The 16,339-nt window shown below is 39.9% G+C and overlaps 1 protein-coding gene across 10 annotated transcripts in view; it reads left to right on the top strand.

The window, feature by feature from the left end:
* Positions 1-16,339, top strand: part of foxj3 (forkhead box J3) — a 165,747-nt gene that overhangs the window by 137,426 nt on the left and 11,982 nt on the right. For 7 of the 10 annotated variants that reach the window (XM_043675671.1, XM_043675670.1, XM_043675667.1 and 4 more), the window contains 5 exons: positions 4,508-4,636; positions 5,409-5,580; positions 7,155-7,460; positions 13,840-13,941; positions 14,621-14,812. In XM_043675671.1, the coding sequence (XP_043531606.1) occupies positions 4,508-4,636; positions 5,409-5,580; positions 7,155-7,460; positions 13,840-13,941; positions 14,621-14,812 (901 nt within the window). The remainder of the gene's footprint in view (positions 1-4,507; positions 4,637-5,408; positions 5,581-7,154; positions 7,461-13,839; positions 13,942-14,620; positions 14,813-16,339) is intronic. The other 3 variants (XM_043675672.1, XM_043675674.1, XM_043675673.1) reach the window with 1 other exon arrangement.

The following is a 16,339-nucleotide window of genomic DNA, read 5'->3' as shown; positions in this document are numbered from 1 at the left end:
GGGGTGTAGGTATAGGACAGATGTTAGGGGTAGGTTCTTTACTCAGCGAATCGTGAGTTCATGGAATGCCCTGCCAGTAGCAGTGGTGGACTCTCCCTCATTATGGGCATTTAAGCGGGCATTGGATAGACATGTGGAGGATAGTGGGCTAGTGTAGGTTAGGTGGGCTTGGATCGGCGCAACATCGAGGGCCGAAGGGCCTGTACTGCGCTGTATTCTTCTATGTTCTATGAATATATATTTATTGCAAGTTATGAGGCAATGTTTTAAATGTTTGACATTGCTTATGTATCACCATATATTTTAACTTAGTTCCCCAATTTATCTAAACCTACTCACCCTTCCTACTTAGTAGCTTAATAGTGTCCTTCAGGGAAGGAAATCTGCCATCCTTATCTGGTCTAGCTACTTGTGACTCTAGACCCACAGTTATGTGGTTCACTCTTAACTGCCCACTGAAATGACCTAGCAAGTCTGAGTTGTATCAATTGCTATGAAGGCTCAAAAAAGAAATGAAATTCGACAGACCACATGGGTTTGACATGGGCACCAGAAATGATAACGGCAAAATAACCCTTGTCAAGCCTGCAAAGTCCTACTGACATCTGGGTCATAGTGCCAAAATTGGCAGAGTTGTCTGACAGACCAGCCACACAACAGCCTGACATAGTCATACTCACAGAATTATACCTTACAGACAATGCCCGAGACGCCACCACCCCTGGGGTGTGTCCTGTCCCAAAGGCATGACAGATCCAGCAGAGGTGGCAGCACATGTACACAGGAGGGAATTGCCCCTGTAATCCTGAACATTGATTCCAGACACTAAGAAGTCTCATGGCATCAGGTGAAGCTTGGGCAAGAACCCTCCTCATCACTGCATACTGTTTGCCCTTGGCTGCTGATGCTATGCTGCTCCATGTTGAGCCACACTTAGAAGGAACACTGAGAGTATCAAGGGCTAGGAGTGTACTCCTGGTGGGAGATTTCAATGTCCACTGCAAAGAGTAGGCTAAGCAGCAGCATTAATGATTGAGCTGGTTGGGTCACAAAAGACATCGCTGCTAGACTGGGTTTGCAGCAGGTGGTAAGGGAACCAACAAGAGAGAAACTTACTTTACCTTCTCCACACAAATGCACCTGCTGCCAATGCAACTGTGACTACTGCACAATTGTTGTGGAGACAAAGTCCTGCCTTCATGTTGATAGTACCCTATGTTGTTGCGTGGCACTATTGCCATGCTAAATGGGACAGACTATCAACAGAACTAGCAACTCAAGACAGCATGCATGAGGCACTGTGGGTCATTAGAACAAAGTAATAGTACTCCAATGCAATCTGTAACTTCATGGCCTGGCATATCACCCACTCTACCATTATAGTCAAGCCAAGGGATCAATCCTGATTCAATTAAGTGTGCAAAAGGAGTAGCACTAAGTGTACTTACAAACCTGATAAAGCTGCGACATAGGATTAGTTGCCTACCAAACGGCATTAGCAATAAGTGATAGAGTTAAGCGAACTCACAATCAAAGGATCAGATCCAAGCCTTGCAACATCCACTCATGAATGGTGGTGAACAATCAAACAACTTGCTGGAGAAGGAGGTGGCTGCAAAAATATCTCCATCCTCAATCATAGAAGAGGCTGGCACATCAGTGCAAAAGATGAGGTTGAATCATTCACAACAATCTTCAGCCAGGAGAGTGGACTGAATAATCCATCTCTTCCTCCTCAGCACATTCCCAGCATCTCAGAAGCCAATGTTCAGCCAATTTGATTTACTCCATGTAATATCAAGAACCATTTGGGAGGCACTAGATATTGCAAAGGCTATAGCCCCTGACAGCATTCTGGCAATAGTACTGAAACTTGTGCTCCAAAATTTGCTGCACCCTCGTCAAGCAGCTCTGGTACAACTACATCACTAGTATCTACCAAACAATGTAAAATGTTGCCCAGATAGGTCCTGTACACAAAAAGCAGAACAAATCCAACCAGACAATGCTGACTGCCCCATCGATTTGCTCTTGCTTATCGATGAAGTGATGGAACATGTTATCAATAGTATGATCAAGCAGGGTCTGCTTATCAATGTCCAATTTGGGTTCTGTCAGGGCACACAGTTCCTGACCTCATTACAGCCTTGAATCAAACATGCGCAAGAGCTGAATTCCAGAATAAAATCTGAAAGAATTGTAGATGCTGTAAATCAGTGACAAAAATAGAAATTGGAAAATAAAATGAAAATGGAAAATATCAGCATGTCTGGCAGCATCTGTGGAGAAAAATCTCAATCAAGTGACCCTTCCTCTGAACTGCTAGTATGTGAAGTTTGCACTTCCTCCCTGTGTGGTTTTCCTCCAGCTACTCCGGTTTCCTCCCATAGTCCTGAAATGTGCAGGTTTGATGGATTGGCCATACTAAATTGTCCATCATGTCCAGGGATATGCAGGCTGGTGGATTAGCCATGGAAAATACAGGGTTACAGGGATAAGGTAGGGGGCTAGGTCTGGGTGTGATGTTTTTCGGATGGTTGATATGGGCTCGCTGGGTGAAATGGCCTGTTTCCATGGTAGAGATTGTATGAGAATATAGACGCTAATCAAGGATGATGAGTCTCCGAAGTAGCAAATTGAGAACAATTGCTGCATTACGATAGGGATTACATCATAGCCTTAAGATTATTTATAACCTCATTCAGGTTTGTCGATATGTGGTCACCCAGTCAGGATTTCTCATGTTCAAGCTGACTTGTGTGATTAAACCAGTAGTGGTCCATGTTATCACTAAAATTTCATTAAGTGGTAGATATATAGTTTTTGTTCGATGTCTGCTTGAATGGTAATGAACATCTAGCGTTACAGTGGAAAAGTTTCTTCTTCCAGAATAAGTTATGTCTGGGGGAAGCATCTTGAGCTGTCCAATGCTGAAATGATTTATTGGTGGTTAGTCTTATCACTTGGTGTAACATTTTAAAAGTAGCTCAGGCTGCAAGTTTGTTATTACATATGAATTCTATTAGTACTGAAGCAGGATGGCTTTATACAATTTTTAGAATCAAGTTTGTTGCATAAGTTGTTGAGAGAGGGCACTGCATTCTGTACTAGGTTTTTTTTTTGCCTCTGACAATACATTCTGAAGCACAAAAATGTTTTATCTGTGCTGCAGCCTGGCACTAACCAAACTAGATAGAGTCATACAGATATACAGCATGGAAACAGACCCTTCAGTCCAACCCATACATGCCGACCAGATATCCCAACCCAATCTAGTCCCACCTGCCCGCACCCAGCCCATATCCCTCCAAACCCTTCCTATTCATACACCCATCCAAATGCTTTTTAAATGTTGCAATTGTACCAGCCTCCACCACTTCCTCTGGCAGCTCATTCCATACACGTACCACCCTCTGCGTGAAAAAGTTACCCCTTAGGTGTCTTTCATATCTTTCCCCTCTCACCCTAAACCTATGCCCTCTCTTTCTGGACTCCTCCACCCCAGGGAAAAGACCTTGTCTATTTATCCTATCCATGCCCCTCATAATTTTGTAAACCTCTATAAGGTCACCCCTCAGCCTCCGACGCTCCAGGGAAAACACCCCAGCCTGTTCAGCCTCTTCCTATAGCTCAAATTCTCCAGCCCTGGCAACATCCTTGTAAATCTTTTCTGAACCCTTTCAAGTTTCACAACATCTTTCCGATAGGAAAGAGACTAGAATTAAACGCAATATTCCAACAGTGGCCTAACTAATATCTTGTACAGCCGCAGCATGACCTCCCAACTCCTGTACTCAATAAAATGACCAATAAGAGAAAGCATACCAAATGCCTTCTTCACTATCCCATCTACCTGCGACTCCACTTTCAAGGAGCTATGAACCTGCACTCCAAGCTCTCATTGTTCAGTAGCACTCTGTAGGACCTTACCATGAAGTGTATATGGCCATCAGTTTCTGTTCTAAGTGGCATCTAATAATCATTTTTATCTTTGTGGTCTACTGTGGATAGCACATTTCATTTTGGGATTACAGAGTACATCAAAGTTTAGGTATCATGTTTGAATCTGTAGTGTTATATAAACCAGAATGATTGCAAAGAGATTTGGTTGATTTGGAGTTAATGGATTTGAAGTGAAGGAAAGCTTTTTTTTCCAGAACATATGGGTTTGAACAAGTTGATGCTGTCAGTTTACTACATGCAGCAACTTGTTCATCTGCTAATGCTTTCATGTAAAAACACATTCTGGTAATTGTTCTTTGAACTGTACAGAAGCTTCCTTTTGATATAGATAGGAAGCTTTTATGCTGCACTGTTGGTTTAAGAAGAGCAATGCAATGTCACACCCCTTTAGTATTTCTTCCAAGACTTTCAAATCTAACACCAGTTCGTGAAGCTTATGCAAAAGTGGGCCTCGAGAGCCTCTGTGCAGTGCATTTGCTATTTGTTGGAGCATCGCCATGCTGCTCTTGAAACCTCAAAAATAATGGGCTTTTTGCTTGTGCAGGTAACACTATATAATCCGGATCAGGATGGAAGTGATAGCCCTCGCAGCAGCCTTAACAACAGCCTGTCTGATGCAAGTCTAGCCTCTGTCAACCTGAATAATGTTGGCTCTGTCCACAATTACGCACAGGTAATGTTAAACTTGCTAAGGTATGTTATGGTTGAGACAGAATAGGATGGATAACTTTAAAGAAGAACAAGATAGGTACGAGGGACAATGGTTAGAAACATGTAGCGTATAAGGTGAAGTTTGTTGAGAAGAAGCTCAGATGGAACTTAAGAGCTGGTTTATACTTGTGAAGTTAAATGTCTGTTTCTATGCTGTAAATACCAGTAATTTTAGGAACTGTGTAATGTAATTACTGAGCCATAAAGTGTAGTTACAACTGAAGTGGAACCACATCACGTTTTATATAAATTAAAGTAATGAGAAACACAAAATCCAGAGTTATTTAACATATTACAAACAGCTATAAGAAAATATGAAGGAAAACTGAGTGTGCAGGACTTTCTGACTTTAAAACAATGCTAAAAATGCAAAGAGGTTAGCTAACATCTGGAAGAGAAAAGTTTATTTAATATCATTGGTATAATTTTTAAAAGGTGTGAGTTTTGATAAAAGATATCCATAATCTTTTTTGTGTTAGATTGCGAACAGATTACTCGACCATCAGTTCTTTATTCTTGAGTAGTGGTTTGGAGGAAAATTCAGCACTTGTTAGTACTTGAGTTCATCCTATCCATTCAGTCTCATCTTTGCATTATAAGATCTGATGTAACTTAATATTTAATTTAATAGCTCCATGTCAGCCTGCTTCTCTGCTCCTATATATAACCTTGAATTTTCATTTAATGTCGTATTCCTACACTCTGTACCGAGTCATGTGTGTTCATTTATGTAGGTGACAAACCGGGTTGATTCAGTTCCCCAGAGTCTAACACCACAGCAACAGCAATACAACATCCCTGAGAGGGACACAAAGCCACCCTTCTCAGAATACAACTTTGAAGATCTGAGTGCCTCCTTCCGTAGCCTTTATAAATCAGTCTTTGAGCAGTCCCTCAGCCAGCAGGGTGAGTGTGTATTATGTATTCTATGTGTGTTCTATTTCCCATGTTCTCTTGCACTATGCATTCTATACACATAGCATATATTATATACATCATAAAATTATTTTACATAGAGTTATGTAACATTTATCAAAAACATTTAAACCCAAGATGATTTGTGATTATGTAATATTTCCTTTGTATTTGCACACATGAAAATATAATCCTGGGTCTTATTATTTTCTCAATAATTGGAAAAGATATAGAGTGTTTGAAAGATAAAGAGAGTTAATGTTGCATCTTGGTTTTTTTAAGAATGTGGATGAATGTTGAGAGAAACAGATCTGCATTTGCAGAGACCTGCATCTAACTTGGGACCTTAACTACTTTCTGCAATAATAATATTTTGACATTTAAGAACTGTTTGTGTCATAGCTTGCATGTACCTGCTACCCTTGGAAAGCCAGCCTTATAAATCTCTTGGTACCTCTCAGCTTATTCCAGCTGCTGACTGAGCTAGATATAGTGCTATTTGCTCTCCTTCTGCTGCTCTGCTATGAAGGAAGAAAGTGCATGTTATCAGGTGGTTACTCATAAGGCAAATAAAAGGCATTATTAATGGAATTGATAGTCCTGAAATATCTTTCTTTCCTGTGGAGAAAGTGCCAGCTGTTAGTAAATGACCATGGTGACATGCTAGGTGGGATGTGCAGGAACAAATCACTCTCTGATTCGGCATATAACAACATTGCAGTATAACCCTTGTGCAAAAAATTGGGATTGTGGCCCAGAGTAATAAGTTGGTAAAGCTGTGCTGCAGCTTGTAAGATTTTATTTTCAAAAGCAAGGAATGTTTTCAAACTCTTGGAATTGTACTGTGACCAAAATATCTAAATTTGCCTGTCCTAACATTGTGTCATGGCTATCCGTAGTTTTATTTTCTAACATTTGTGTTAGTGTAGTATATGTCACTTTTCCATGTGTTTCATATCTGTTATTACTGACTCCTGCGCAATTTACAAAGGACTTGTAATTTTAATTTAAGATTAACGTAGTTTTATTTTTATGTAGATAAACTGTGACTTTGGTTCCCCTGCAGATATATACACTCCTCCATATAGATTGAAAGCAATTCTATGTTAGAATATTGTGTATTTCTCCAAATTATCTCTTCCTGTCTTTCCTAAATACCAAGTACGCTATCTTACATGCCCTATATCCATACTGTTGATATCTTAATAAGATGGAAGGAACTGATCGACTGTAACTTATTTGTTCCCAGGACCATATCCTTCTGAATGCTTTGTACTTGCTAAATATATAAAATAGGCTCGTGAAGCAAAGATTCATATTACTACTTGTTTCACTTCATCTTTTTTCACCCAATCTTTACAACCTGCTCAATGAGACTAAAACATTTACCTAGATTTTATAGGAGCAAAAGATATTCATAGTCCAGTGAATTAATGTTCACATTTGAGATTATTGTCATTTTCTCAAAATCGTGGGGATTTGTTTAGTGTTTATTTGATTTCAGGATGATTAATGGTTTTTGTGCAAGAATGTCACAGTTTTGATATTCAATCTTTTTTCCATAGGAATGATTAATCTGCCTTCTGAGGCATCGCAGCCAACCCACACATCCTGTTCCTACCAGCATTCTCCCAGCAGTACTGTCAGCACCCATCCGCACAGCGGACAGAACAGTCTGGCCAACAGCCACGCCAGCAGCCTCGGAGGCGGTGGGGGAGGGACACAAGTGCAACTGGCACAACATCAGATCCACGCACAACACACTCACCACCAGCACCATCAGCACCAACATCCGCAGCACCAGCCAAACCAGCAACACCATCAGCAGCAGCACCACCATCACCAACAGCAGCACATGGCCTGCAATATCGGTAAGACTCAGTTACCCTCTCTTCTGACTTTGGTTTTGGAATTATATTGATTATTCAATAGTGTTGGAGGGTGCGAATTGGAGTATTCATGTGTCATCCTGTTGGGCAGAGTTTAAAGTAATTTGGAAGGGGGATCAAGGATGTAACATTAGAAGAAAGAGAGCTGCACAATGGAATGGAAGAGACAGAGCCTCATAAGAGAAATTAGAAAGGCTAATTGTATTTAAAATCACCCGGACCTCAAGTGTTGTATCTGTAGATACTGAGGGCAATAAGGATGGAAATGGTGGAAGCACTGTCAATAATTGTTCAATTCTCCTCAGATACTGGTGAATCACAAATATTACATACTGTTCAAAAGTGTAACGGTTAGTTGAGCAGCTGCAGGTCACACAGTTTAACCGCTGTGGTGGGGGGAAAAAGGACAAAACTAGTCATAACTTAGACAAATGTGGAAATTTAAGGAAAGCCAGTTCAGAATCTTAAAAGATTGATTGTGTTTTACTAGTTTGAAGTTTTTTGAGGCAGCAGCGTTAATATGTTTGGTGCATTGCATGTAGACTTCCAAAAGATGTTTGATAAAGAACTACCTAATAGACATGTCTACAAGTCACCTAGTGTTTTAGGTGTGCGGAGCACAAATTAAAATTCAAAATGAAGATCCCAAACGTTTTAACTCTCGTGAACTGAAAAAGATACTGATGGACTTCAAGAGAATATAAATAAGCCAATGGTATGGGCGCACACACAGCAACTGAAGTTTAATTCACACAAGCGTGAATGCTCTTTGGTAGGAAGAATGAGGAGACACAATATAAAGTTAGAAATACAATTCAAAAGGAAGTGCAGATGCTGAGGGATCAGATGTTTTATACAGTGCACAAGTCATCCAAGTTGGCAATGCATTTTGAGAAACTGGTTAATTAGGCATACAGAGATCCTGGATTTTATTAATAGAGGCATGGAATACAAAAGCAAAACAATTACGATGAACCTTTATAAAGCATTATTTTGGTCTCAGCTGGAGTATTATGTCCAATTCTGGGGACTGTTTTCTAAATGGAGAGAAAATTCAGAAATCTGAAGTGCAAATTTGCTGAGAGTCCAAAATTCTCTTAAGGTAAACTTGTAGGTTGAGTCAGTAGTAAGTACAATGTTGGAATTTATTTCAAGAGGACTAGAATATAAGTGCAGGAATGTTTCTGAGGCTTTGTAAAACTGTGGTCACACCACATTTAAAGTATTGTGAGCAGTTTTGGGTCCCATACCTCAGGAAGGATGTACTGGCCCTGGAGTGGGTGCAGAGGTGTGTCACGCGATTGATCCCCAGAATGAAAGGCTAAACATATGAGGAACATTTGAGGACTTTGCGTCTACACTTGATGGAATTTAGAAGGGGGAATCTAATTGAAATTTACAGAAAGCTGAACAGCCTATACAGAGTGGATGTTGGAAAAACGTTTCCATTGGCAGGAGAGACTTGGACCCGAGAGCATAGCCTCAGAATAAAGGGAAGACCCTTTAGAATGGAGTTAAGCAGAAACTTCTTCACCTGGAGAGTGGTGAATCGATAAAATTCATTGCCACAGAAGGCTATGGAAGCCACATCATTGAGTATATTTTAAGACAGAGATCTTCATTGTCAAGAGGATCATGGATTGCAGGGAAAAAGCGGGAGAATGGGGTTGAGAAATTTGTCAGCTACGATTGAATGGTGGAGTAGACTCAATGGCCTGATTTCTGCTCCTATGTCTTATGGTCTTACGGACTATGTTGTAAGAAGGATGTGAAGATTTTATTTGGAGAGAACCAGGAAAGCTTTAAAAGAATCAGTCCAGGAATGTAGGACTATATTAACGTGAATAGATTGGAGAACATAAATAAAAATAAGAGAAAAGATGCAGCCCGTGGAGCCTGCTCTGCTTCTTAATACAATCATGACTATGCTTGTGTTCAACTCCACTTTCCTGCCATTCCCCATATCTCTTGTTTCCCTGAGAGTACAAACCTCTCTCTTGGGAATAAATTTATTCAGTGATGGCGCACACTGAACTCTCCATAGGAAAGAGTTCCACACTGTCAGAATTTTCCAAATGGAAACCTCTCTATGTTTTAACCCTTGATAATTGATCTCTTCTCCTGAAACTGTGCCCTTCTGATCTCGATTCACCAGCTTGGGGAAACAATGTTTCAAATACTTTTGTTTCCCCAGATACAGCCTTGTCACCTTGTCAATTGCTCGGTGAACCTCTCCATATTTCTGTGTCCCATCTGTATTCCCATCTGAATTTGTATCATTAGCAAACATAATCAGTACCCTCTCCTAAATCAGTGATATAGATTAGAGACATGTGGATTTGCTAAGTGCACTGTTAAGACAGCCTTGATAGATTCCAGCACAATACTAATGACTGATATCAGGTTAACTGACCTGCAGCCTCCTGTTTCCTGCTCCCTGCTTTGTTACATTTACTAACTTTTAAGTCACTAGGATTGTTCCAGACTCTAGAGAATTCTGGAAAATCGTGGAAATTGCAGTTACTCTGGCTGCAGCTACCTCTTTTGGAACACTGGAAAGTCGACCGTTCAATCCTGGGGTTTTATAGGATTTTAGTTCTTTCAGTTTCTCCAGTACCTTTTCTCAGCTGAAATTAATTTACTTACCATTATAAAGTCCCTAGCTTGTCCTCTGTTCTGATATTTAACTTGTGTTTTCTATTGAAAAGAAAGACCTACAAAATATTCATCAGTATTGCTACCATTTTTTATTCTCTCTCATAATTTCTCCTGTCTCTATTTCTAAAAGACCAGTGCTTGTTTTAGCTCTCCCTTTATAGTTATTTAATCAGGAGAAAGTGAGGACTGCAGATGCTGGAGATCAGAGCTGAAAAATGTGTTGCTGGAAAAGCGCAGCAGGTCAGGCAGCATCCAAGGAGCAGGAGAATCGACGTTTTGGGCATAAACCTTTCTTCAGGAAGAAGGACTTATGCCCGAAACGTCGATTCTCCTGCTCCTTGGATGCTGCCTGACCTGCGCTTTTCCAGCAACACATTTTTCAGTAGTTATTTAATCAACCTACTTGGTCATGCAATGACAAACCTTTAGCGCAGTTGGGATTTAAACCCAGATTTTCTGGACCAGAGGTAGGGACATTACCACTGTGCCTCAAGAGCTCCACCCTTTTTTATATATTTTAATCAACCTGTTCAGGAATGTCCAGCGTGTTAGAACCCCGCCCTTTTTATGTACTCATAAAAGTTGTGACAGTCTGTTTTTATGAACCTGACTTTTTTTTACAGAAAATAACACCTATCCAGTCAACCACTTTTAAGTAATTGCCAGATAACTGCCAGGCAGTTTTTGTGAAATTAGTCTTTGTAAATAGCTTTCAGTTTTGAAGTTCCAAGCCAGGAGCTAACTGTTAATGTAAATTATAGTTTGAGAAAAGTTTACTCAGTGTATTCTAGCTGCCCCAAATTCCCAAGTTGGCACTCATTCTTCATTGTCTTCACACTCTGATGAACTTGAAGCTGTTCTTAATTGGAGAAGAAAATGTTGAGAGGAGATTGCTTAGAAATGCATAAATCATTATAGGTTTGGTCAGAGGAGGTGGAAAGGAACTGTTCCGTTGATCAAAGGGTCAAAAACCAATCATGATAGGCAGAATAGTGAAAAGTGACATGACAAATATCTTTTTTTATTTGCTCTTTGGGATCTAGAGTGCACACCTTGAGTGAGCGAGTGACTGTATTCTACCCCTTATCCCTCTCCAGAGCTGCTGATGTTTGGACTGTACAAACTTGCTAGAAAAATAGTTTTGTTTGACAAGATATAGAATGTGATATTTATGTGTTTCTTCTAATCACAGCCCTGCAGGTTTACTGCTGCACCATGATCTCACTTAGCCACCGATACTGCTGGGAAATGTTCAGTAAATATTATTTCCAATCCTTCTGCAATCACATGCACCATGCTGCAGGTGTTGCTCAAAGGTCTATAATATCCAGGGCTAATTCCAGCTGAAGTCGAAAAGTGTAGCACTGGAAAAGCACAGCAGGTCAGGCAGCATTCAAGGAGGAGGAGAGTCAATGTTTCGAGCATAAGCCCTGGGCATTCTTGATGAAGGGCTTATGCCCGAAAGGTCGACTCTCCTGCTTCTCGGATGTTGCTGACCTGTTGTGCTTTTCCAGTGCCCCATTTCTCCACTCTGACTCTCCAGCATCTGCTATCCTCACTTTCTCCAAAATCCAGATGAACAAATGTGATTTATTAGCAATAATTTCAAAATTAACCAAGCAAGCCAGCAGTTTTCCTTATTAGGTGGCTGTACAGTTACTGTATCGATGATTATACATCAGTTCACTTAGTAACTTTGGTATATCAGAACTGCCATACAAAAGTTATATCCTCAATCACTTCATTGAAAATGTTTTTCCCTTGTGCCCTTTCATACTTGGGTGAGTGGTTTTTAAGTTATGTAGCACTTAAGTGAAGTACTGATCAGTTTGTCATCTGTCACAAGTTTTAGGAGCAATGGACCATTTTGAGGTTAGAATTAAGAGCATCACAGAAGAGGATTGTACAACATTGAAGTGTAATGTACTGGAAGGAAAGTTATTATCTGTACAATATTGATGACTTTTGATAGGAAGTGTTAATAGCGAGTTTTGAGAAGATTTGTAGCTCAGGTTGAGGTTTTGGATGTAGGTTTGCTCGCTGAGCTGGAAGGTTCATTTCCAAACGTTTCGTTACCCTACTAGGTAACATCTTCAGTGGGCCTCAGGCGAAGCAATGTTGAAAATTCCTGCTTTCTATTTATATGTTTGGGTTGGTGATGTCATTTCCTGTGGTGGTGATATTTCCTGTGGTAAAGGAAATAGAGTTAGACCCCATCTACCACCCCCTGAGAAAAGTGCACCATGATCTCACTTAGCCACTGATACTGCTGGGAAATGTTTAGTAAATATTATTTCAGATCCTTCTGCAATCACATGCACCATGCTGCAGGTGTTGCTCAAACGTCTATAATATCCAGGGCTAAATCCAGCTGAAGTCGAAAAGTGGGGTCTAACTCGATGTGTTTGTTGATATCAACCACATTAGAAATCTGGTTGAAGAATGCAACTTGCGTTTGGCAAAGGGGGAGGTGAAGTGAAGTGAAAGAAATAGGATTCTTGTGGCAAGTCACAGATGTGGAAAACAGGAGAATGGGCAGGTAAGGTGGGGAAGAAGCATAGCAAAAGCGATGACGTGGTGGTAGTGGTGGGAATCGTTCAGCAGACTAGCTACTAAACTATCTCTTTCATTGCCAGCTTTTAGATTTGCTCTATACATGCTGTATTGGCATGTACTAAGGTAAATGGTTTTCAATGTATTCCGTGCAGTTTTGCTGTGCAACCTATCACATTGTCATAAGCTCGAGTCACCACGTAGTTCAGTGGAGCACATTTATGAAGTGTTCCTCCTAACTGCCTTGCCTCTCATTATAATGGGGAAAGAAGCATGTAAACATGAGCATGATAAGATAAAATACTGAGCATGCATCCAATGTAATATGTTGCACATCTTTGGCCACGTGCTAAAGTAATTGTATTTTATTTCTCCATGCACCATAACCACTATTTCAGGAACACTTGCTTCCACCACATGTCAGATGCTTAAGGTTCATTTGCATAAAGATTGTTGGTATATTTTCACTTGGATCTTTTTTAAAATCATGTAATAATAGGTGGATGAATTATACAGTCCCAAATTTGATTCTCAATCTGTGCTGATCAGAGTTGAAAAGTGTGGTGCTGGAAAAGCACAGGCAGTCAGGCAGCATCCGAGGAACAGGAGAATCGATGTTTCGAGCATAAGCTCTTCATCAAGAATGTTCATTCCTCAGATGCTGCCTGACTGCTTGTGCTTTTCCAGCACCACACTTTTCGACTCTGACCTGCAATGCTCACATTCTCCTGAATTTGTTAATCAGCCAAATGGTGGCCGGGATTTTATGTATTGTCTCAGTATCATTGGCTTAAGGAGAAAGGATAGACCAAGCATGAGTTCAAATTCTCACGATATTCCAAATGGCATTACAATCCCAAATTACTCAAACGCAGCAGCCAATTTGTACACATGGTCTCACAAAGAATAATTAGTTTTTTTTTCAGTAATCTCTTTTATTGAAATTAATTGGTAGAATTTTCTAAGCCCAATTTAGGTGTTCAAATCAGTTGAGGTTCAAACTACTAACTAAGCCAAGCTGACATGACATTAAGAAAGAGCAAAAATAGCTGGATTCTTGATATAATTCTCACAGCAATGTTTTAATCATATGTGTTAAGTCCTCATTATGTTGTTCTAATGCTCTTTGATGGGTTTATGGCTGTTGTAGGCATTCCTTCTGATTGGTGCATGAATCTGGACACTCTGAAGGAGAGTTTCCGTATTGCTAGCAGTTTCAACTGGTCTGATGTGGATCTCTCCCAGTTTCAAGGTAGGTTATTGATATGTGGAGCTGTGCTCCCTACCTGCTATGGCTAACTGGAGCCCTCCAAGGTACAAATTCCTGTTTTCTTCTGAACATATGTTTTTAAGAAAAGTAAAGACCAGGCAATTTAAAATTAAAATGTAAACTTGAGTGTCTGAAATACATTTTAGGCCTCAAATATTATAATTAAAATGTGCCTTTCTGTTTTATAATTTCTGGAGAAAGTTAAATGATACTATTTCTCCTGTAATATCCTAGAACAATTTGGGCACATCATCTCCAAGCTACAGAGCAGAAATATTTTTCAGTCATTTATGGATCTAATCTTGTGCAAGTTTGCATCTAGTTCTGCTTGAGAGTCAAGTTTTGAAATGGTAGGCTTATTCTGTTCTGTCATGCCATGCTCACCACACATCCACAAACCAACCTGATCCTGTGCACACAACAAAATTGGCTGATAGAATTTGTGCTCAATGTATGGAGCTAGGTCAGAGATCAGTGTTTTTATTTTATTGAATTTTAGTTTGATGTTTTGTTTGATTAATCCTTTTGTTTACGTTACTGCAGTTGGCCTTTTCATTAAAAAGATACCTGCTTTGCCTGCAGGCTGTGGACCCATTGGTTCTTTAGCCTCTTGTTTCCCTGGATTCTCTCCTTAACACTCTGTCATGCCTTTTATCCGCAGGTCTGATGGAGAGTATGAAACAGGCGGATCTCAATAACTGGTCACTCGATCCTGTTCAGTTTGCGGACTTGTGCTCTTCCCTAAACCAGTTCTTCACACAAACTGGTCTGATCCAGTCACAAGGGAACATGCAGCCCTCGGTTTGTCACAGCACAATGCATTCGCAGAAACCAAACCAGCACATCAGTACAGGTATAGACTCCAAAATATAGAGATAGATATAGCTTTAAATTTATAGATAAGGTATTCACATAGGTGAAGCTTTAAAGATGCTTAATCTTTTGTTTGTTAGGCCATGGCAATTCAATAAATTGTTGCTCAGTTTTAACCCCAAGAAAAAGGTGCCAAGCAGGCCTTTTTTTTTTAAATTTATGTTTACCTTTTATATATTTTAATTTATTTAGGAAAGACAGGGAAAACAGCCAACATTATTGTGCAAAGGAAAGGAGTTTGGTTTTATCTGCCTCTGAATCTCATTCATTTCCAAACCAAAAGTGTGTATGTGTTTTGGAATCAAATTCATAGTGCCATCATTCTGCACAATAAGCCTGGACTGTCTGAGCAACTTCATGTGAAACACTCCAGGTACCGTGCACAAGAAGACTGATCATTTGAACAAGTTGCTTCTGGTCACCTCCTAGAATCCCAAAGAGAGAATTCAGGGTGGTGGGTTGACATAGATTGGGAAACAGAGCCAAACTTGCAATCAGTGAACCAGATTTCAACCTGGTTTTCATATGTTTATCTGTGTTTATAGCAGTTCTTCTATAATGTGGTGGTTGCGTTCTTGTGCAACCCTGCATTATAGAAAAATCGCTCTTTAGAAACAGCGCTTAAACTATTGGCGTTCCCAATTCGTTAATCGCATTACAGCAAAATCGTGTTGATGAAACACGTGTTATAACAGAACGATGTGTATTGCAAATCAGTAAAATGAAAATCAGCCATTAATGCGCTGCGCATCAAATTATTTGTTAACAAAGAGCTTTGCGGCTCAGCCTTGTGACACTTTCCCCTTAATTGCTAATTCCTAACCTCCTCTTTGTTTACAGTGTTCTGCTCTGCAGATTTAGCCTATTTTAACAATGCCTGTCTTGTGAAATTAACTTCATTTTTTTTTACAGTTTATCTTGCTCTTTGTGCTCAAGTTTACCAGCATTTTGCTTAATTCTTGCAGGTTTTTCCAGTTCCTCATGATTACTTTTGTTTGCTTTACTTGTATATTTTATTTTGCCTTTCTGTTCTACTCTAAATCTCCCTCTTTGTATTTGCAGTATGTAGATCTCTGACTTTCCCAATCTGCAGCCCATTTGTTTTTAATTAAATTTGACATCTTATCTATTTTCTGCCTTCTACTAACCAGTTTCTCTTAATATGGCAGTTTTCAGTTGTTTGCTGCTGCTGTTTTCCATACTTTAGTCACCATTTGACATTTCATATTACAAGCAGTGGTTGTTGCTTCCTCTGTTCTGCTAAGCGGGATTACAAAATTAAAATTTAACAACCCAGAAGCACCAGAGAGCAGATTAGTGAAGAGTTAAAAGAGGCACTGGTCTACTGTGAAATTAGAAATGGTGCCATTTTGTTGCTCATTCTCTAATTACCAGTTTAATTGAGACTGTAAGTAACTGTGCCATATCAATATAGCACAGACCTAGAAACAGAAGGGGATCATTTGTCCCTTCAAGCCCACCTCTTCATTCAGTAAGGTCATAGCTG

Source organism: Chiloscyllium plagiosum, chromosome 34 (assembly GCF_004010195.1).
Source record: "Chiloscyllium plagiosum isolate BGI_BamShark_2017 chromosome 34, ASM401019v2, whole genome shotgun sequence".
Lineage (NCBI taxonomy): Eukaryota > Metazoa > Chordata > Chondrichthyes > Orectolobiformes > Hemiscylliidae > Chiloscyllium > Chiloscyllium plagiosum.
The sequence above is the reverse complement of the archived record's forward strand: the minus strand, read 5'-3'. Positions and strand labels throughout refer to the sequence as shown.